Raw genomic sequence first — 23,956 nt, forward strand, 5'->3', positions numbered from 1 at the left:
ACAACTTCAGTAAAATAATGAACTCAAACAGGAGCAGAAGATTCTTTGCAAACTTTTATTGAGACAAAAACAATAAATTACAAGAAATGTGGATAAATAAATATTTGACTATTTCTGTTTTACTTTCCTTTTCATGGACAGAAGATCAACAGCAGTAACAAAACGGGGCAGGGGGGGGGGAAATGTATGGCAACTAAATGCTGCTCAGAGTCTCGACTGAGTCCTGAACTGAATCTTCGTCAGCTTCAGAAAAGTCCGAATCTCAGATTCTGCTGCTGTGCAGCTTTCACGAGGAGTCGTTTATTTTATCTCAAACTTTTCCGTCCAGAGGAGTGCACTATGAAGCAGGCACATTTCAACATAACCCAAACTCCAGTCTGCTACAGCTGTGATTAACTTTACTTATTTATATTAATAGTATTACTCACTGTTTATTTCCTTTGCCACTTCATCATATGAATTCTTATTTTATGAGGGTCAGGACTGCTGTCTTGCAGCATGAATGTCTTGGGTTTTCTCCAGGTGTGCGTGTTAGGTTAACAGGTGTCTGTAGGTGTGACTGTGAGTGTAATTAGAATGGTGATGTGTATTTTTCTTTGATGGTGAAGAACAATCGCAAGTTTTCTATTTCTGTTATTTTTATTGGCATAATTTTAATATACTTACCAAGGGTCAATAGGTACTGTATTAACAATACTAAATACTAAAAAATATACTAATACTAAAAAACAAACAAACAACTCCTTACAATGATTTAGGAGCAATCTGGTGACAGTCCATTTCCAGCTTGATGGTGGACCACACCACAGGACAGAAGTGATAACTTCTTGCTGGTTTCCAGATCAGATTTACGTTTTGGATTTGCAGCTAGGAAAACTGCAGACCTTAATCCGATGGAGAATTAAGATCTGCAGAGACAAGCAGGAGCACTGAAACGTATTGTCGGCATCGTTGATTTGAGCGCCTTGAAGCGACTGTTGTTGTGATTTGCCGCTATGTAAATAAAATTGAATTGAATTGAATTTGATTTAAGTCACTGTAAACACACAGCTTTTTTTGAGCAGGTTTTCGTGTACCGCCTTATGTGTTGTTAGTTTGTCACTGGGCTGCTTTTTGCTGTTGATTTTAAACCAAAACTCTGAACAACAACAACAACAAAACAACTTCAGGCTCGCTACCTAGCTAACTCATTAACCTCGCTTCGTAGTTCACTCCTCTGGAGACGTGAACTGACAACATTTCCAGCGCTCTCTCTGTTTTCAGCAGCTGTAGGGACTTGCTGTACTCAAGCAGACCAAACACTGATTGTGCGAAAAGGCTCAGAGGTCATTCAAATGCTTGTCAACAGTCCTTACAGCAGGTTTCACGATGAGCGGGAGAGCTAACCGGAGGGCACCGCAGCAGCAGGTCTTTAAAAAGGTGACGTTTCAGCAAACAAAAGAGTCTCTGTCTGAATAACATTATCTGCAGATGGGAAATAAAGTGTCGGCAGGAGGTCAGACCTGTAAAGAAGGGAGCGCTGGTTCTGAAGGTGTGTCTGTTGAAAAGGGGACAAAAGACAAGCCGCTTTAAGAGGTGAATCCTCCGCCAGGTTCAGGTCTGCAGCGGGAATGTCAGGTCCACCTGAAACAGGCTTGCGGTTGTTTTATCCTCAGCAGCTCTACAGCCCCTTCAGGGAGGAGACCTTCTTCTTCCGAGCAGCTAACATCTCATAGAACGGGTCTTTGCTGATTGCAGCCCTGCAGAGAGAAGGACAGCAGTTCCACTTTTTCTTCATCGTCATCATTAGTTTGACCCTCTGCAGGGAGAGAAAACAAAACTGAAACTCACTTGATGCTTTTGATCCATTCGTCCTTCTCCTCCGCAGTTGGGGCGGAGATTCTGTAGAAAGTGTGGTTTCCCTCGACGACGCGGCCGTCTGCCTCTGTCTTGCAGGCCTTGATCACCTGATCTTTGTGGTTGGGGATGAACAGCTCGAAGCAGTTCTGAGAGAGATCATGGTTGAGGCAGGAAGGCGAATAAACAAGTTACATGTGTGATCGGTTGTTTTCACTCTGTACTGAACGTGTTCAACGCTGTAATAAAAACTTATATAAACTTTATATAAACTGTTGATCCATCAGCAGGTTGAGGGTGCACTGATTCTAGGTGGACGGTCACGTGTTCATTGTTCATTTGCTGGAGTTATCGCTGGGTACATTGTGGTTTTTTTAATGCTTTTTCAGGCTTGCACCTGTGTAGTATATGTACTTTTTTTAAAACCCTATTTTTGGATAAAGTCATCAAATATTTGAAGCCAGTGGAAAAAGTGGCTAAATCTCTGGCTCCTCCAGGTACGACTTTAGGCTTCCTCCAAAATTAAAAATACTTGACGACCACAAGAGCTACCCCACAGCTTGTGAGCAGATGCACGTATGTTACCATTTTGAAACTCCTATGTGACATCGTTCTTGATTTACTGTGTTCACAAGATTTTTATAGAACTTAGCGTCTGACCTTGAGGTCGAGGTCACTCAGATTGAAGCTCGTCCTAACTTTTTATTAGCTGCACGGTATGAATTTCAAAATCCTATGTTGCCTCGTTCTCAGGTTGTCACATTCACAAACTTGGCTGTCCATGCTGAAGATTATTACCTTTAGTTTTTAATTATGTGTCCATAATAATCATGGGAGTAACTAAGGAAAACATGCAAAATAAGGACTAGTATCACAAGAAAATCAAAGTCATCATTACTTTGGAGACATGGTTACACGGTTTATTTTTGCTTTGCTTTTTGAAATCCTTTGTAAGCTGCTTTCAGCAGCTCCCTTATTAACAGAGGGTCGCCACAGCGGTTAGCTCTGCATGTTTGATTTGGCAGATTTATGTGGGATGCTGTTCCTGATGCAAACCCAAAGAGATTTGTGTCCCCTCCTGTTTTTGCCATCTTTTTCTGAACTCTGAGACTTTGATCTCTTCAATCACAGGACAAAAACAAAGAGAGCAGCGGTTTACCGGCTTCTTTGAGTCCTCGACTTCTCTGATGCTTAGATTTTCCAGTGGAATAATCCCTCTGGGTTCTTTGTCCTTTTAAACAGCAGAAAGGAAAAAAATTAGTTTATTTATTAATAAGGCTGTCCACAGTTACATCCAGTAATCATTTATTTTCACAGTGAAACAAGAAGTACTCACAGTGGTGTATTCAAAGTAGTAGAGACAGTTATCAGTGAGAATAAACCAGCGCCGCTTCCAGGTCTTCACTCTTCCACCTGAGGATGGATTAAAGGTGAGTTATGACATCAGTAAACTGAATGCTGATGTTGACGGCGACACTCTGAAGCACACTGACGACACAATTCAGCAGGTTAAGTAAAGCCTACTGACTGCAACAGCTGAGGTTAAAACGTGAGTCAGTGGGCAGTTCAAGGAGTCCAGCAGTTAGAGGCAGATGTGAAGCGCTAATACCTTCACATCAGGACATGATAGCGAAAAGCAGCAGGTGAACCGGATGTGAAAACTAATTATCACAGTAAAACTGTGATGGGTAGGTGAATGCACACAGGCAGTGGCAGGACAAAAATGACGGGGTGGTGGGCAGGGGCAGCTCAGAAAGCAAAGCGGTGCATTAAAGCTGGCGAGTGTGAGGATACATACCTCCTGAAGTCAAAACCATGAAACACAAACAGACAAGAAGAGCGTCAACAGGAGAGTAAAACATGTCCAACATTTCACTCAACTTTGATTAATGTTTCAATAAAAAGATCTCTCGTCGTCTCGTTAAAGCCGCTGTTACACATCTGGTCCACTAGAGGGACGACCTGTTTGTAGAAACTGAACAAATCAGAGTTCACATACCGAGTTTGAGCAGCCACCCTTCTCTGTCGGGGTTGAAGAAGGTGTGTGTGAGGTCATTCCCATCATCCTCTGGGATCTTAAAAGGTTCGTTCTTGATGCTGTCGTACAGGTTCTGCATAGATGGTGACATCATTTAGATCATGCGGGTAGCTACTATTTATCCTTACCTTTATCTTAACTTCTACTTATTTACAACACAAACATTTATCAGCAAATTTCAACTCTGGGGTTATGATTTATCAAAATAAACTTAAGTAAAAACAACAAATACACTCAGAGAATACAACAGAATAATGTGTTGGCTACTTCAGCCAGCTATGAAATAAATAGAAATGGTGTTTACACGGGTTGCATAATAACTTATTAAAAAAACTCAAACACAGGAACATTTTCAAAGTGTATCATTTATACATTTTAGACATGTTCACTTGAGCCTTTGCCAGGAATTTCAAAAAGCTGAAACCACAAGCTGAACCCCCACTTTACTCCTTTAAAAAAGCAGTTTCTTGGTAAATAATTTTAAGTCATTGAGACACCCATTTATGATTAACAGCCTGAGATGTTTTTAAAAAATAATTGGAATTTAGCTTTTCTGCATTATTTGGTGGAATGTGTTGTAATGAGGGACTTTTACGTGCTGTCTGGACCGTTCAGTTTGAATACACTGACATCTTTGAGAAAGCCTCTTCTCGTCTCGACCACAGGACAGAAAAATGATGCATCTCTAGCTCATTCCTCGTTTGTGGTTTCTGCTCAGACTTTTGGCTCCATTTGTGGTTGAATGTAAGGTGCTAATGTTACACTGATCAGGAATGTAACTTCAATATGACGCTTGGCTTGCAAAACCACAAGGTCACAAACAACAGCTGCAGTGTACCTATTATCGTATAATGTCTCACAGCTATAATCATAACAATCACAGCTACAGTCATCAGACAGCCGGTGCTTTCCAAGTTGTTTAAATGTCCACCAGAAACTCCACAGCGCATTCATATTTCCCCACAAATGGACCATCAGATGTGCTGTTCTGTCTGAATTCACAGGGCCTGAACACATGGTGAGTATATCACACAGGGCACTGTGAACTTCCTAAACTTCACTCACCCTGAGCAGGTCCTCCGGTAGGTCTCCTCCATCATTGATTCCTCTGTTCATTGCTGTGAATTTCTGAACAGAGGGTTTGTCCTTCACGTTGGGGTTGTGTAGACTGGTGTTCAACATGATCACGGCGAACGACAACACGTAACAGGTATCTGCAAACAGACACAGTGTGTGTTTGTACGTTTTCAGAGTCAGGCTGTTAGAAAGACCACAGTGAGTTTAAACGATTAACTGAAAACCACTGAGGTGCTGCTATACCTTTGTGTAGAGTGTTAGTTAAAAGAAATTACATTCCCAGACAACTACAGTCATAGTTGGTTGTATTTGTTCACTATCAGGTCCATCCAGTGCAGACATAGAACAGTGTGCTAATTATCAAATAACACCTTACGTACAAACCGCATGCTATACTTTTCCATAAACCTGTGTGCTCTGTCCAGTAAGCAGCACAACCTTCACCTATTTGCACATTCCTCATATTACCCATGTCAGGAAGCAGAAGGGAAGATCCTCGTGTCTGCAAGTCAAAATATCTTTGAACAAGATGGTGAATTACAAATTTCCCCCAGTGCATCAGTATGAGACTTTGTGTGTGATGTGTAAAAACTGTGTGGTGAGTAGGTGAATGTGGCTGAGTGCTCACTAAGAGTAAGAAAGCAAGAACTCTAGAAGTTCCTGAGCTAAAGAGAAGCAAACATACGTTACCAACACAACAAAAAACAGGTAAATCTTTATATTAAAGTTAGTTTAATATGCAGGTCCTGGCCTAAAACAATGACATTAAAATTATTGTTATTAATTATTATTAACTTTTGCTTTGCTTCATATTTTAGTTATGTTTCTGTGAGTATTAGATAATACATTTGGATCAACTCCGTCGTTTAAAATGTGCTGAATAAATAAAGGTGACTTGATTTAAACGAAAAACGGAAATGTGCATTAAACTAAATATAAATCATTACTGGTGTGTTTTCCTGCTCAGTGGCAAATTGCAGAGCCCTACATACAGTGTGTGAATGGAATAAATGCTGTAAAAATGAAAAAAAAGATGGAAGAAAAATGGTTTTATTATTGAACAACTTCTTTATTTTCACTCTGTAATATGTAAAAACTGTGACCATAAACCGTTTCTTCCTCACGTACCGATGCTCTGAAACACTCCGGGGTTGCAGTGACAGTATCGCCGAGCAAACGCCTCCATCATGCGGTCGATTTTCTGGGCCTCGCCGGGCAGCCTAAAGCTCCACAGAAACTGCCTGAGAGCCTGAACCAGGTTCAAGTCTGTGAACTCGTGCAGCTCCAGGAAGGCGTGCAGGACCTTGATGTTGAATTCATCTCTGCACGACGCACGAAATCCCACACACAAACACACACCCACGTGTGCACGCACACAGGAGTAAACAGAAGAGAAACTGTGTCAGCTCTGTTCAACTCAAGAGAATCAAATTAAAGGATGCTCTTGTTGAACTGCTTATGCACCAAAATCTATATCCAGTATACAGCACAATTTCTCCTGTAACACACAGAAGATGTGGTTTTTTTTTTAACTGGCCTTTTATTACTTATAAGGAATAAACTTTTTAAAGAGGAGTGAAGAATAAAATGTGAGATGGTCTGAACTCCTGCTATTGTCCATATAGGCTCAAGACTTTGTCCTTTTTTTTGATAGGACATGTCAAAACTGTCTACTGGAAAGGGCATCATTAATACTGCTTACCTCTCGCCCAGATAGTCACCGATGGCGGTTTTGTTAAGCCCCTCCCCCTTATACAGAAACTGGGCAATGTCTTCACTGGTGTTTTTCAGCAGCGAACAGTCGATCAAGAAGCGAATGCCCTGAGGAAGAAAATCAAAACACACACCCCAGAATGAACATCACACACTGAATGAAAACAAGCAGTTCAGAGAAGTTTGTAGTTCATTTTAGTAATTTTGTATGGGGGAGTTTTGGTTGTTTTTTTCTTCTTTCTACCCATTCAAGACCAATAATCCATAAAATATCTCCTTTTAGAAAAACACCTGTTACATTATCACCTGGTTGTTCATGGGTAGCGTCAAACTGTGGGTGCGAACAACCAGAAGTAAAAAAAAGTACACAGAGTACATGGCTTTAATAAAAACAAAAAAAAAACAGAGTCAGGGTGTCAAATTCAAAGACCAAGCACACTAATGGTGTTTCAGGAAAAGGCTGGAGTTAAATTTTAATACATGATACAAATGCAAAAAACAAGGTTTTGTGTATTTTATATCATTGTCAGCCGAAAGAGGACACTTTTCCTAAACTAAACTAAAACAGACTGATAATCAGTAGCTGAACTCACATGAAAGAAGAAAGCACTGCTGCATAAATGTATTTACCTTCGCAGGATCCATGTTGAACTTTTTTCGGCCCATGGCCATCTGTCTATTCCTTTGCATGTTTTTCCTAAAATAACATTTTAAAAAACATAAACCATTAGTGTGTAAATCATATTTATTCATCACCTGTGAATTTTAATTTTCAATGCCAGCCCAGCTCTCTGTTACAACAGCCTGGCTTTTATCACCTAGAATGGAAAATATTGGATGGATTTTTTTTTTGTTTATTTTTAGTCAAAGGAAATGTCTGTTAGACCTGCCTGCGTAGCACCGATGTTCTAATAACAACCTGAGTAACAGTCATGCTGCCCATGTTGTGCAGAAAGTTATTTCAGCATATATGCAAGTTCACTTCCCGCCTGGGGGCGTCTGCATTCAGTAACGGTCGTAGGCTAGACTCCCCATGCTAGGGACCTATGGGATCTTCGATATCGAATATCTTCGATATTGATGGCGAAACAACTAGTAGTTCAGAGTTCCAACATTCGGAAGAAGGGACTGCTCTCATAGCTAGAGACTGACGAGGTACAACATACATGCTACAGCAAGGGGGAGCCAGGACGACAGGTCAGGGGGGAGATATCATCATCTCCATCTGAGATTGGCCCCAAGTGTGATAGAAATTGAGTGTGAGAGGAACTGGCCTGAAAGACAGGATCATGGTGAAGCTTAAAACCCGGATCCTCCATGAGAGTACATGAAGTACTCTCAGATACAAGATCAAGGGAGGTGCCTAAGCCTTGCTCTTGGAAACTGCCAAGCAAAAACTCACAGCCTTGTGGTCTGCGTCTGGCAGTAGAAAAGAACAAAATGAACATTGCAGACATCGAGGACAGCTACAAGTACCTGGGGATCCCAGGCAAATGGGAACCACGAAGAGGCTGCTAGGAAAGCTGCAACTACTTGTAGAAGGTCCTGAGGAGTCAGCTGAATGGTAAGATCAGGTGATGCCCTGCCCATGACCCTGCGGCACTAATCATGGCAGTACAGGAACAAGCTCTGAGCACAAGATCCATGAAGGCTGGGGCTTATCACACCAGGCAAGACCCCAGGTGCAGGCTGTGTAAAGACGCCCCTGAGACAATCCAGCACATAACAGCAGGGTGGAAGATGCTAGCAGGCAGGGCATACATGGAACACCATAACCAAGTAGCTGGCATAGATCCTGTGGGACTTCCAGATACAGGCGGCATAGTGGTGGTAGACAAACAGAAGAAGACGGCCGTAGTGATAGATGTAGCGATACTGAATGACAGCAACATCAGGAAGAAGGAACACGAGAAGTTGGAGAAGTATCCAGGGCTCAAAGAAGAGCTGGAGAAGATGTAGAGGGTGAGGGTAACAGTGGTCCAAGTAGTACTCGGAGCACTAGGTGCAGTGGCTCCCAAGCTAGGCGAGTGGCTCCGGCAGATCCCAGGAACAATATCCAAGATCTCTGTCCAGAAGAGTGCAGTCCTAGGAACAGCTAAGATACTGCGCAGGAGCCTCAAGCTCCCAGACCTCTGGTTGAGGACCTGACAAGCTTGAAGGATAAAGGATGAGAGGGGAATTATATGATAAATATAGAAAAGAAAGACATAACATAACTGCCAGTGTTGTCATGTTTCTTTGTGAAATAAAGCCAAACTTCGGGATGTTCTTTCACCATGATTTCTTTATCTTCTAAGTTTCTAGTGGTCTTATGGTCTTTATGCCATTATTATGCAATATGCATCTCTCAATAAACATGTCAAACTATTTTGACAACAGTCGACTGAAACCAGTTTGTGATTCATATCCTCAGTGAATATCTGCCTTGAATGTCAAAATAAGCAGTCTGAACACTTTTCATGTCCCACTGGCAACCTTAATTGGGTTTATATTCTGCTAATTATCTGATGGATTAATCAATAATCCCATAAGGCAGTGCTCTAATGGTTGGACAGATTTTTCTGGTCTTTTCTCTGACTAGAAATCCTCCAAAACAAAGGCTGAGAAGAGTGCTGCTGCCTACGCACAAGCACACAAATGGTAGTTGAGAGATACTTTACCTCTCTTCAGTCAGGCCCAGGTTTTCAATCTCGCTGGTCACCTCTGCTATCTCATCCTTCAGCCTCTGAGTGCAGACAGAAAGAGGAGGGAAAGAAGTGATGAAACAGAAGGGGGAAGGAGAAGGGATCATTATTTTGATTGTTTTTTGAGTACAGAAGCTGAAGGGAAACAGCACATATCTACATGTGCCATTTGTGTGATATCTAACCCTTCAGAGGAGCCCTCTGGAGATGCTTTGATCTTGCTGTCACAATGAATTACACATGGTGGTCTGTTCCACCTACATCTCACTGACCAACATCCATACAAGCACTTCCCACTAAAGCGATGACCCACTAAACCCCTAAAAATGCAGATATGACTCACACACTCGCAGACAGACTCATTCTTTTTCTCTGCTGGGTTACATGCAACAGCCACCCTTTAAAAGAAACCTCTCTGGGATCTGTAACACCTGTTCTGGGGTCAGAGCCTACAACCCCTCCTGTCCCCTCTTTCCCCCTTCATACCACTCCCCTCCCTGCTGCTGACCCAAATTTACTAGACTATACCCCCACACCCAATGTCAACATTGGGAGACAGGAATATGCAGGATCAAAGACTTTTGATTGCCAAGGGTCCTGAGAAGAGAAAGAAATAAAGACACAATAATAACAATAAAAGGCTAAGATAATTACAGAAAATGGACAGAAGCAGATGAATCGGTTCTTAGACATATGAGGGTGTGAAAACAATGCTACATCACCATCAGCTAAGGTAAATAAGGACTGTGTCCTCTGTCTCCACTACTGGAATATTTCATGGCTCATTACCCATCAGGCCCTGAGGGAAAGACAGGGCGGGGCTTAGTGAAGAGAGACGCTAAGCGAGTTGACCTTGATAATTTTTTTTTTTTTTTTTTTTTTTTTTTTTTTTTAAATTTATTTCAACATGTGAACAATATACAAGTACATTTAGAAAAGAAAATAAGAAAAAAAAATACTGTACAAATTACATACAATAAAATTATTAATTTACATGTTGAAAGGGAGTGGGAAGAAGTAAACACTTATTTAATCCCACCCCTTTGCCATAAATTATCAGTTAATATTTAGTCAGCTTCCTTACTGATATAATTTGTAATAAAAACAGTGAACAGATTTCTGATATACTATATACTATAATATCACATCATGAGTTGTTTTGGGGGTTTTTTTTTGGTTTTTTTAAATAGAGACATTCACTTAATTTCAATATTTTCCTTTTCTTTATAGTTTGAGAAGATCATATTTTTATAACTCTTTTTGAACAGTTTTATGTTTGGACATTGCTTTAATTCTATATTCAGACTGTTCCATAGTTTCACTCCATGAACAGAAACACAAAAGCCTTTTCTTGTGGTACGTACCTTCATTGTTTTGAAGTTACAAAAACCCCTTAAATTATAACTTCCTTCTTTCAAAAAAAACATACTCTGAATATTACCTGGCAGTTCTTTATTTTTTGCTTTGAATAGAATTTGTGCTGTTTGGAATTTCACTAGATCGTCAATTTTCAATATTTCAGACTGCAAAAATAGTGAGTTTGTATGTTCCCTATAACCTGCATTGTGGATGAATCGAATTGCTTTTTTTTGAAGAGTAAAAAGTGAGTTTAATGTGGTTTTATAGTTATTGCCCCAGACCTCTGCACAATAGCTTAAGTATGGTGAAACCAGTGAACAGTAGAGAATATGAAGTGATGTTCTGTCGAATACCTGTTTTGCCTTGTTTAGTATTGCAATGCTACGTGATACTTTGGAATGAATATATCTTAAGTGAGCTCTCCAGTTAAGTTTTTCATCTATTATTACCCCCAGAAATTTATTTTCACTGACTCTTTCAATATCAACACCATTTATTTGAATCTTTGCATTTGTATTTAAACTACTATTTCCAAATAACATAAGTTTAGATTTATTCAAATTTAATGATAATAATAAACTCCATCCATCAGTTTACACAGCGCTGTTGCCTGGAGGCTGTGTGTTTGAGTGTTTCTTTGTGTGTGTTGTGGATGCCCACCACACTGACAGCTCTCTGCTATAGATCAGGCTCAAAATATATTTTGGCTTACCTTATTAAATCTCAGTTAAAAAAAAAAAAGTGCCTAATGTCACTTTTGTTTGAGTCATCTCTTGCTGCTGATATCATTCAGCAACTACCAGCAGATACATTTCTCATTATTCTGTGTGCTTGAGCAGGCCTCATCAAAAACCTTAAAGTATCAAATTCTTCCAGCGGATCACTTCCCTCTCAAAAGTAGAATGGGAGGGCTGAGCCCTCAGCAACCAGGTCCCAGTTTGGGTTAAGAACAGAGACACACTTGCTACTTTAAGGGTTTGTTTTCAGATTTGGCCTTTTGATAAAGACATGAGATATGCAAAGAGGTTAGGGTTGGATCAGCTGACCCTGAACCATCTTTTGGTTGGGCTGCTGGAGGCGCAGGCTCTAGAGGGGACATCCCATGATGTACTGGGAATTTCTTGACTTCTTTTCACATCCCACGTGTTTATATATTTCAGAACTCTGTATACAGTTTGTGTTTTGTCCTTGTCTCTCATCCCTCAAAGTCTTTGTTAAAAAATATGTTGCTAATTTTTATAAATGAGTAAACAGACAATAAAGCAGGGCATGGTTTCTCAGTCCAATCAAAACTCTATATGTCTGGTTTGAAAAGATGGTGATCGTCAAAATGCTCAGACTTCCAAATGGAACTACACAAACCAATAAAGTACATTACATTGCACTGGCTATGTCCATCTTTTATATACAGTCCATTAGGGTTATGGTGATGGATTCTGATGTCGGTGGTCGACGATAGTGACTTCTTGCCAATAAAGCTGATCTTTATGTCATTTCCCCAACAACGCACGATAATCTAAACCTTACAAGAGACACAAACTGAAACCAACAAGTTAAAATTCATTGGAGATTAATTTGTTTCAGTTCTAAATGAGTTGCAATGACATTTGCATGTCCAACTTTATGCAAACAAGCATATAAAACTTTATAAAAACACTGTTTTAACAAACAATCTGACATATGGAAATGGACGGTGAGTCCTTGTTGTGTGTTGTGTAATTTTCTGATTGAATTTTATCCTTCAAGTAGGTTGAATTTACATTAAAGTCACAAGGCCAGCTTTATCCTCTATCTCACATAACAAATTTCTCCACATTAAGAGCTGACACAGGCAGTCCTGCTAATTTATTTAAGCTTGTAGAGGGAACTAAAGCAGGGGGTTAATGTGTCTCTCCAGGCTGAGAGAGCCAGAGGACACATGCATATTAGAGGTACATCCCCCTCAGACAAAGACGATCATCTGTCTTCAGTGTATACAGTAACGCTCTGGTGGTCATACCCGTATACACCCTACCCTCCAAACACACACACACCTCCCCAGACACAGTGGTCTAGACTTGGAGGTGAAAAATCTTCTCAAGGACACACAGAGAGAAAATAATTAAAGACAAAGACAAAACAACACAAAGCAGGGTTTGTAATTCCTGTGTGTCTCTACTCTGGAAAAAAAATTTAAAAAAATAAAATGTTCCAGACAACCACAGGGTGCAGAGCAAGGACAAAAACAAAATCCTGTTTCACTGCTGCTCAGTTAAGAAAGCATTTTATCCAGGCAGTAATTAAGACAGAAAACAGAGACAGGATAAAAGAGTAAACATCCACTAGTACTTTCACAGAAGAATGGGAATGTGATAACCCCTATAATTATGAAATGACGTACAGGGACTAGTGGGGCAGGAACTCAAACACTTTACCAAACTAACTTTCATCATGATTTTTAAAAGACTGTTAATTAATTCAGTGATAGCTGCCAGAGCAATGAATGGTAGAGAGCTAAAAGAAATACTCTTAATGCAGTGTAACATGACTGATAACTGGTTCACATTACTATTAAAACTTAACCAGTTTTCCAAAATACTGTGTTGGGAAAAACACATATATATCCATAATTAAGGAAATTATCATTACATTAAATCTAGATTTCCCAACAGGTAAATGTGGGAAACAGATCGTTTGAACAACAGACTTAAGATCACTAACATCATATAGAACCAAGAGCAAACTCTCCTGGTAGACCAGGTCTACAAGGAGAAACTGTGCCAAACAAAAACAAATGTTTGACTTTAGACCATGACATTTAAAGTGGTGCAAAATAGATTTGTTTTTTAGCAGACCTCAAGGGATCAGATCTTTAAGGGATGCTGAAATGCTGAAAGAAATAAGAGAACTTAATTTCAAACCAACCCTATGTACTTCAAGGGTCAGTAATTCAGTCGGTTTTCATTATGTGAAGGTAGAATTTTGCACAACTTTTTAAAGTTATTAGAGAAAGAAAGCAGCTGATTCGGAGGAGGTCAGGCAGGGACTTTTATCAGGTTGACTGAATTTTAAAGTCACACTAGCACCGCCTGCTCTACTCATCATGAGAGTTAAGAGTTTCTCGACTCTGATTAAATACAAAGCAAGCTGAAAGATAACTGTCAAGCTATCAGAACACAAGGAGATGACTTTAAAGGTCAGTCAAATTTAAATCTGGGTTAAGTGTTTTTCAGGGGCGGAGGGGGTTCCATGGGCCAATTCCTGAAACCTTTTGATCACATCTTTTTGCACCAGAATTGGCCCAACCAGTGGAGGTGGACAGGTGCCAACAAAAGATCTGGTTCTGCTGGAAGATTACTCTTCCAACTTTAATAATAATGATTGAAATATTATGGATGGATGCTTAGTAAATGAAATTGTATTGGGACAAAGAGTGGTTGAGTTTCTGATGCACAAACAAGTGACTTTATTTACATCCGTTCCACAATAAATTAGATTAGATAATTATAAAACAAGACATATTTCAGACTTTCATGCTTTAAACCCCAGATGAGCTCAGCTTGGAAAGGACATCAACTGGCTCGGACAAAGAATGTGAGTGTACTCTTACCTGTATGTCCTGCAGCAGCTCTTGTTTTCTGCGCCGGATGCTCTCCAGCTCCTGACGCTCCTCTGGACTCAGGTCATCAGGCACTGAGGATAGAAGTATACGCAGCACTAAATAAGAGATCAAATACTCTCCCTCAGATAGAGAAGAAATACAAATGTGAAAATCCCCTCTGGAATCAAACTGAAATTAAACAAAAACTACAAGAAAACCATACACACAAATGAAGAACAGAGATCTGAAATTCCCACTGCTCAGGGTCACTATGGCAATACAAACTTTGATCCATCATATACCCACCACCCCACCCCACCACCACCCAAAATTCAGTCCTGAACTAGAGGAAGAAAGCAAACCTCTCGGTCTTATATAAACACACAAACACAAACACACACACACACAATCATTTTCATATCTTAGTGACGACATCTCAGTGCCATAATGCTTTACCTAGCTGCTGACCCTAACCATCAAAAATGAATGCCTAACTCTAACGCAAAACTTAACCATAACCTAACTTTAACTTTGACACTAAAACCGCATTTTGAGCCTCAAAAATGCCTTCAGACTCATGGGACAGGCAATTTGTCACCATAAGTATAGTAGCATGCCAATCTTCTGTCCTCACATGTATACACATGCACTCACACACACACACACACTCTCTTGGTGAGGTTATATTACTGCAGTGGTTGACAAACTTTTTCTGGCATGTCCCTTTCAGAGGTCAAAAAAGCCCAAGCACCATAGTTGTTACCAGGAAAAGGGAATAAAAAGTGAAATTAAGATCAACATGATAACATCGGTAGTAACTTTGTCCCAAACCATATTCTTCCTCTGGTCCTCCACACAAGTAAAGACAAAAAAATAAAAAACAACAATACTATTTGCTATTTACTACAAAATAATAAGAGACTATAGTGTGAATAATCTATCCACATGAGCTCAGTACTTAAATCTCAGCATGTATTTAAATTACAAAAACACTCACAGCTCCTGGATAATTAATCTTAATAACTTTGATGATTCTTGCTTTTAAGGAAGGCCTTGGTGAACTTAAGAGAAAACTCTGCACTGACAGGTATAACAGCAAATTAAAACAGAAAAAAAAACCCAAAACAAAACAAAAACCAAGTGTGGATTAATAATGTAATTATGAAAACACAATTATACACAACTAGAGGAAATAATTTTAATGTTGGTCTAGTTTGATTAATTCTGTGATCACACCTTTCCCAAGGAGCCTTTATGACACTGTGATGAGTCTGTATGATGTATGTGTACTTCCTAAATTTTATAATCTGACACATACAATCCATATCATAATAATAAAAACTGAAACTAATAGAAGACAAAATAAAGTAAAACAATAGATCTATCAGATCAGATTTCATGTACTATCATGAACTTTATAACATGAGCTGAAGGTTTTGTTACTGAAACAGGATGTTTGTTTTTGGTCTATAAAGAAAAGGAAAAAAAATAACAGTCAGACCTCACATAGAAACCTCAAAGAAAACATCTGATGACTAACAGTTGGCACATTAGACTTGATATATTAGTGTACCTATCAAAGTTGAATGGTGTTGCTCCTTATGAGAAACACCCCAACCGTACATGAACGAATGTGTACGCTGATAGAAGGGAGGTTCATGTACCCACAGACACCCAATATATCTGCAGAACAACGATAACACAGGAACAGACGAGAGCTGCTGATACACATACTTGTGGTTTTTCTTAAGAAAGCTTGAGTGGGAAGAAAAGGAAAGACAAAAAAATGTAAAAACAACACATTGGGTTGGCTCAGAACAGGATTTTGTAGGTTCGCTATGATTATAATGTTATCTTTTTTTGACAGAAATCTCAATTTCCTGTTAATTTTGAGCATTGTTTAAACAAAAACTTCCATTTTGATTGAACAAATGAATCCCCAGATAAGAAACCTGGTTGAAAATGTTCATGATTTTCCTCTGGGACTCAGGCTCAGGGACCACAGCACCATTGTGCTGATGTGGAATATTTCTTGTTTCACACATACATATTTGCACACAGCTCACCTCTGCATTGTCAACAGTGAATCTTCCTCTTGTCTGTGCTTCACAATAAAACTACTGTATGAAATGCTCTAACCTAAGAAAAAGTGGAAGAAAGGTCACAATTGACGTTGAATAACAAGCAGCCAGAGAGGACAAATCACGCTGTGCTGCTGCTGTCTGTCGGCCTCATTAGAGAAGTCCTGCTGAGAGATTCAAGTCAACTGTTCACTTCACTTTGCCATTGTGACCATGTTACTGAGTGTCAACCTCTGCAGAAACATTTATCAAATGTTTAACACATAAGGTACTCTAGGCTCGTGTTGGTATGTTTTACATAGCTACAACATGTAGCTGTTTTATATACGGTAGGCTGTGCGTAGGACATCATGACATAACATCAGACACACAGTTTTGACTCAAAGCATAGACCCATCCTGTATTCAACCCTTCTATTTGTGAGGGGCAGCCAATCTGCAGTGAGATGGCTTAGAGAGTGGGGGGGGGGGGGGGTGTTTTACATGGCTTTGTGATGGCTGTACTGGAGTAATGTTTACTTTGGGTTTCTTCGCTTCTTTTACAGTATCGTTCAACTTCACAGTGGCACACATAGTTTGCTGGTCTCAAACCTGCTAGTCAGTAGCACACTGTATTATTTTTTAGCGGTTGATAAACAGCTTGTAGGTGCACTGCCTCTTTCAGGTGGTAGATGCACATTACTAACAGACACTGGTAAATTAAGGGAAAATATTTTTTTCGCTTAACATCTTAATGAGTATCTGTGAAGGTTCTCAGTCATCCAGGTCATCTTAGTCAAAGGAGCTTGCAAAGAAAAGCGTCTGGACTTCTTTAAAGAAGTCCAGACGCTCCTTTGACTATCTTAATGAGTAAAGCTTAACAACTTTATACAAGATGTAATCTAGCTGAGGACAAATCTTACAGATCATTTCTATATTATCAGTTAATACCAGACTGGACTATGAAATGTAAGTAAATTCCCACCAAAAGTTCTCATAGAAAACAAAAGTATGACAATCTAAGCAAACTTGTAATTACAGTACGTTTTTGTCAAACCATTTAAAAGACTTGGGACCTCCAGACATCTGTGACTGTCAAAATCCAAAAATGGCACCGAAGGATTTAATATAATTTGTATTTGTCAGACTTATAAACAGTGATGAACTGGCTAGTCACGCACACCCCTGACCCACAAAAGGAGGTTTAAGTAGGCTGCAGCAGCTCTTATTATAAACCTGAGGGCATAAACAACAAACTATGTGAGTATCGAGTCAGTGAAACTGGCATACACACTGACTTCCCCTCTATGCTAAGAGAGGAAATAAAACAAACGATTTATAACAGCTTGTGAAAGAAAATATCGTCCTTTTCTCAAACTGGCACACACACACACACACACATTCTGGCATAAATACCAAGACACCTCATCTCACTCTGCAAACCAGCTGCTCTGCATAGTCTCAAGGGCACTGAGTATGTATTAGTGTCTCTGCTAGGACCAGCTGCTTGGCATATCCAACCATCAAACCTAGGCCTAAAGTTTGCTCTATAACCTGCTTCCACTGTCTGCACCACATCACATCCTCCTGAAGCAGAGAGACAAAAAAAACGCATCAGTCAAGCTACAGTTAGCATCTGTTCTGGTTTCCGTTCTCAAAAAGTTTCACAAGAGGACATGCACTCATTCAGGATAACTGAACACCTACACATTTGCGTCATAATTCTAATACTCATACCCAAGAAAGCTTCTGTCTGCCGAGAGACGCCACCGGCAGCAAGAATGGTCCCAGTACAACCAGCTCAGCCCAGTTTATAGCTCTGAAGTCCACACAGCTTTAGGTTTATCATCACTTCCAGTAAAAGAAAAAGCGTGTTTCTTTCAAATAAACCAGCTTTGACCAAACTTTCCAATCCCTAACCCAAATCCTGCGGTCCTCCAGTCTAACCTCTGTAGTCCTTATAACCTCATTCCAGCAAAGGAGGGAGGGCAGCAAATGAGGATAAGGACAAATGTGTGTTTAAGAGGGGGGGAAACCCTTGAACTCTCATCTCTCTCCCCCTCCTCCTCCTTCTGTCCATCTTGACTCCTCCCTTGCTCATTTACTCCATCAATGAACGGACTCCCCCATGTGGAGACTGGGGACCAGGAGGAAATTTTTAAAAAAGGATGGGGGGGTACAGCTTCACATGAGCAAGGACATTGTTTTCCTTCCAGCCCAATGAAGCAGTTTTAGACAGTTAAAAACAAACAAGCAAGCAATTCAAACTCTCTTTCAAAGACTGTATTAAGTTTATTTGCTGTTTATTTAGTGTCTTTGACCTCCAGAAAGCAGTTTTCCTTTCATCCACAGCCACTGAATTGGCTGACTGAGCTGCAACATTCTTGCTTTAACTTGCACAAAAGTGATGAATGAGTGATTCCCATACAGAGGCAAATTAAAATCCCTAATATATTCCTTAAAAAAAGGAAAAGGTTGCTGGATGGTGGGGCTCATGACAGCTTGACAAGCAGGAAGACTAGACAAAATCTAATCACAACTAACCACGGCTCCACTGCTTAAAGAAAATAAGAGAAAATGTCAAAAGGTACCACTGCAAAGGGAACCTGGACAGCATAATCTGTTGGGAGATGTTAGCTAATGTTACAAAGGCACCTTCGAAACAAAGACCCCTCCTGAAATAAACCCGAGAGAGAAAGACTTCTTGTTTCACTCTGTCAAAAATGTCTAAAAAAGTGTGGGAGGCAAAGAGGATGACAGAATCTATAAATATACTGTGTTTTAATGGTTAACACGGAAATGCATAGATCTTTGTTAAGTGATGCAACTCAGGCTCCATGCAGTTAATACCACGTGTAGCCATGAACCAAAGGCCTGTTCAGAGCTGGAAATAACTCTTGTGCGTCTCCAAAACAAAGCCATACCAAAATATATGGTAAAGCAATGAGAAAGCTGACTCACTTCTCCTGGGGATGGAAAATGCAGCCAATATCAAAAACAACAGTTTATTCTTCTTTCTCTGCTCATCACATGTGTTTGCAACTAGAAAGTACCATGACCCAGGACCTAAGGCAAAGCAGTTTGGTTACAACAAGAAAAATATCTGTATTTTGAGATCTCAGCATCTCCTAACGCACAAGTCAGTAATTGTCTGTTTCAGTGTTCACAAGCCCATAATTGTCCATTTCAAGGATAACTGGCTCAACAGTAAGGATATAATCCGCCCTGGTTGCATTTGTACAGCCTTAAGGCTAAGTCCAATAATCAATGAGGCTAAAACCGATAAAATGAGAAAAGAACATGAGGGGGAACACGATGTGCCCCGGAGAAGAAATACTTAAATTACAGAGAAATAAAGTGCGGGCATTATAACATGTCAGCTGCAGTGCACAGAAAGTGGAAGAAACACACTACTAAAATGATGCTCCAAAGTAAGGTGAAATAAAGTTTTAATGCAGTTCATATTACCGGAAGTTCATTTTGATAGCTTTCCCTTGCTCTTATGAACATTAAGCCATCTATTTTTCAGAATAAGGTGGGGCACCATCCTGTATGAGATTCTGTATGTATCCTGTATGTCATTTTCACAGGAAACAGCAGCGGTGCTGCGAAGACGCTGACTTATAATCCAAATTCATAACTATACGTGTGTGTGTGTGTGTGTTTACAGCCTCCTGTGTTGTTGACAACTCTTTGCTGTTTTGAGTGCAGTTCATTCACTTCCGAACCAATAAATGGTTGCATTGATTGTATTTATAGACTCATCTGGTGCTGCACAATACGTACAGCCCCCCAGGAGGTCTGGCACCGACCCAGATTAATAATAATAGATCTCTTGTGCCAGTTAATAAAGACTCCCAAAGAGCATTAATAAGTCAGACACATGAGGACTTGTTGCTTTCGCTCTGAGTACAGGATATTAAATGCCAAAACACATATTAAAAAAGTACCTGCTACTGGAGCGAGCTCGCCTCGTTTACCTATCCGTAACTATGCACAAAGTTATGCTAGTTCGCTAGCTATCCGTGTTAGCCTCTAGGTTAACGCTGTTTAACTAAACCGCGTCAGGTAACTTACCAACTTCGTCTTCCATTTCCAGAACCATGTTCCTACTGTTGGTCAGCGCTGTCCCCAGGAAACCACGCTAAAGGTGACACTTTTTAAGTAACTTTAAAGCCCAAATGAGTGGCTATAGTGTGTCTAGTTTTTCAGTCAGTTACCGTTAGACTGGCAGTTGATGACAACTGACTGCGAAGAGACAGCCGGTGTCTGGCAGGATGATGGGGGCGTGGCTTAAGCGGCAACAGCCAATCAAAGACCTATCTATGTGTCTATCTGTCTGTCTGTCTTCAGAAATTAAAAATAAAAATAGGTATGGGTTATGGTATTCACATCCTTTATACTTCATATCCTTTACTTTCTGGTGCTCACTTACGCAGAAGGGGTCGCCAAGGGAGTTTTTACACCGGATGTCTTTTCTTACGCAAACTCAAAGGATCTGTGTCTCCTCCGGGATCACTTCGTGGAGCTGCTGGTTATCAGGTAAATGTATAAACCACCACACTATACTATACTGTGAAAATATAAATTCACAAGCAGACAATTTCTTTATTTCATTTAGGTATACAACTATAGAGGCCTCAACTATAGTATACAGTGTATAGAATAGGATATATATATGTTTGTGTGTGTACTGCATAGTATATATGCATATGCATATACTATATGCATAGTATATACACACTTATGAACTTTATTAGGTACACCTTGCTAGTACTGGGAATGTTGGCCAGAGACTTTGGTCCATAGTGACATGATAGCATCAGATTTGTTGGTTCTATGTCCATCATGTGACTCCAGTTCCATAACATCCTAAATGTGCTCTATTCGACTGAGATCTGGTGAATGTGGAGGTCATTTGGGTACAGTGACCACATTGTCACGTTCAAAAAACCTAACTAAGCTTTTTTGATGAGTTACGTTATCCCGTTGGAAGCAGCCATCAGAAGATTGGTCATTGTGGTCATAAAGGTACTCGGATAGATTGTTGTGTTTCATTGATTGTGAGTTGGTACTAAGGGGCCCAAAGTGTGCAAAGAAAATATCTCTCACATCATTACATTTTGCTTAAGGGACATTTTGACCCTGCCATCCAAATGTCCGAGCAGAAATCATTACTCATTAGACCAGGCAACATTTTTGCAATCTTCTGCTGTCAAAATGTGGTGATTCTGTGTGAATTGTAGCCTCAGTTTCCTGTTATTAGCTGACAGCACTGGCAAATGGTGGTATCTTCTACTGACGTAGCCCATCTGCTTCAAGGTTTCCGGTGCTGTGTGTTCAGAGATGGTCTTGTGTATACCTTGGTTGTAACAACTTTTTAAGTAAGTTATACCGTTGCCCTCCTATCAGAGCAATGGTTTAAGGTTTCCCCCCCAAACCTCAGACCTCAGCAAAATTTTTGCCCATTTTTTCTCCAGAGAACTGTGGTTCACAGGATAAAAAGAAAATCCCAGCAGATGAAATGTTTCTGAATTATGCAGACCAGCATATCTCACTCCAACTATGTACAGAGAGATAGATAGTTAATTTTGTGTAGTAAAAAACTGAAAATTACAGCAACATTATATGTTTGCAACTTCAGATTTCTATGTATTTATGTCTATACTGATTAATGTGTGAGCTAAAATCACCTTTAATGGCTTTTGGGCTGGGGATTTTGACAAAGTGACATAATTGTCTCTACATTTAATGTTAGAATAATAGTACCCACCCACTGGAAAAGAGAAACATATTTAACAACGAGGGTGTGAAGCCAGAGGAAGCTGGGTTTGATATCAGAGATAGCCTGCCTGTGTGAAAAAGGAAGGGAGAGGAGAGGGTGTAGTGAAGGACGGAGGAAAGGAGGGAAAAGGATTGCAGCTGTGCGCCTGAATCGGTGCTTTATTCAGAGTTCGGACACGTCAAAACAGGATATGTTGGGGTGGGGTAAGGAAGAGCTGCCGCTGTTCAACAGCTTAAAGGGTCAGCTCGGAAAACATTAAAAACAGTTTGCTTTAAGGGGGACTTTTTCTGGTTATGATACAAACAGCTCACAGTGAGGTCAGTCCATTATCAAGAGTGAAAAAAAGGACTTTTAGAGAAGCTGCTGCTGATTTTCACACTGAGATAGAGGGCTAGCATATTTAAAAGCTTGGATGCACTGAACTAAACTGTCTGCACAAGTTGAGGTAACTGAACCAGTAAGTCTTCAATCAGGGCTGACAAAGCAGGCCTTAAAAAAAGTCCACTTCTCATTTGAACTTCATAAATCATAAATATCAACAGGTTTGTGAAGTTTGTCAGCAAAATCACATCAGTTTCTGTTAATATTATAGATTTGTGCTGTTACAATGTTTGTCTTTATCAGCCTCATTCCTCTTTTTTCTGCACATCAAGTAACTTTAAACGAAGAACAGCTCTCTTAATGTAACAGCAAACTAGAAAACATGAAAACATTTAAAGAGGAGGGCGCTAAAATCGTAATGTCAAAGCAGGCTACAGTTAACCTGATCGACTAAAGGGTTTAGGAACAAAAGAAAGAAAGAGAAGCTATAAGAAGCTGCTGGAAAGTCATAAAAGCTCAAGGTAAATGGATGTAATCTGTGTGCTGCTTTCATGGCGTTATAACGGCTTCTGAATGAGCACCCTGACACAACACGAAAGCACCTGCACAGAGGGAGAGCAGTGGGCAGCGATGGAGATTATGTCACTCTGTGCAGCACCCACTGGAGAGGAGGATCCTGGACCAGACCGTGATGGGTGTGCGTCATGTTCTCGAATCAAGCCCACCATCTCACACAAACACATACACACTGACTCACGTATGTACACAGAAATGTCACACACACACGCGCGCACACTACAGAGTGCTCTGTGTCTTGATAGCCTAACTGAAAATCACCAAGGCAACTGAACACTGATAGCACTTTGTGCCAGTCTTGCGCTCCACGTCGCTCTGAGCAACATAAAACCAACAAAAAGCTGCGATAACAACAATAATGTTTCATTTTTAAGCACTTTTTTTCAAACTCATGAACACCTTGTAATCCTTGAAATCTGCTCACAAATACCCGACAACAAATTTTCTATCCAAACCAAGAAGACGGGGTTCCTTAAAAGCTCTCACCTGCAGCAGGTGGCCCCGGGCGGACTGTAGGGCAGAGAAATGCCTGGAAACTGGACGCACACAGCTCACTTACTGTCCCCATCACACCAGTCAGGAGTTTCAGTGTTTCAGTATCCTCTTTGCAGCATCTTCTTTTTACTCGTCCTTAAGCCTGCGTCATGTTTTACTAAAAGCAACTCTGGACTCCTTGGGAAAAAAAAAAGGCGGTTTTCGCTCCTGATGGCTACCAGACTCTGACGAACTCTCAGAAAAATACTCTCCACTCGCTCTCCCCCTCTCTCTCTCCCTCTCTCACGCTCTCTCCTCGCTTTTGATCACACACTTGACCTCGCTCGTGTATCAAAACCCATCCACGTCTACCACTGCACACACACAAAGGAATCTCGCACTTTAGGGTTTTGAAGAAGTACAAAAGGATACCTATACTGATTATGAAAACTGA

At 40.3% G+C, this 23,956-nt stretch overlaps 1 protein-coding gene across 3 annotated transcripts; it reads right to left on the reverse strand.

Annotated features, from left to right (window-relative positions):
• Nucleotides 1–92: 92 nt before the first annotated feature.
• LOC102778505 (cytohesin-1-like) lies at nt 93–23,718 on the reverse strand. 3 transcript variants are annotated; one of them, XM_006790985.3, is made up of 12 exons: nt 23,515–23,718; nt 14,297–14,379; nt 9,325–9,389; nt 7,295–7,361; nt 6,654–6,772; nt 6,080–6,273; nt 4,940–5,088; nt 3,836–3,947; nt 3,173–3,249; nt 2,996–3,067; nt 1,831–1,985; nt 93–1,739 (listed from the first exon to the last, which is right to left on the reverse strand). In XM_006790985.3, the coding sequence occupies exons 1-12, from the start codon at nt 23,594–23,596 to the stop codon at nt 1,661–1,663; spliced, it is 1,254 nt and encodes a 417-aa protein (XP_006791048.2). In that variant the 5' UTR covers nt 23,597–23,718; the 3' UTR covers nt 93–1,660. The 3 variants fall into 3 exon arrangements, with proteins under 3 accessions (XP_006791048.2, XP_006791049.2, XP_006791050.2); XM_006790986.3 differs by lacking the exon at nt 23,515–23,718 and adding an exon at nt 20,424–20,611; XM_006790987.3 differs by lacking the exons at nt 14,297–14,379; nt 23,515–23,718 and having other exon boundaries at nt 3,173–3,251; nt 3,835–3,947; nt 9,325–9,713.
• Nucleotides 23,719–23,956: the final 238 nt, after the last annotated feature.

This window comes from Neolamprologus brichardi, chromosome 8, assembly GCF_056152115.1.
Source record: "Neolamprologus brichardi isolate AB-2024 chromosome 8, ASM5615211v1, whole genome shotgun sequence".
Taxonomy (NCBI): Eukaryota; Metazoa; Chordata; class Actinopteri; order Cichliformes; family Cichlidae; genus Neolamprologus; species Neolamprologus brichardi.

Coding starts and splice junctions, on each gene's coding strand:
- LOC102778505 (XM_006790985.3), bottom strand. CDS start 23,596: ATGGGGACAGTAAGTGAGCTGTGTGCGTCCAGTTTCCAGGCATTTCTC. Junction 14,380..23,514: donor CCCGGGGCCACCTGCTGCAG/GTGAGAGCTTTT, acceptor TTCTATCCTCAG/TGCCTGATGACCTGAGTCCA. Junction 3,068..3,172: donor ACTACTTTGAATACACCACT/GTGAGTACTTCT, acceptor GCTGTTTAAAAG/GACAAAGAACCCAGAGGGAT.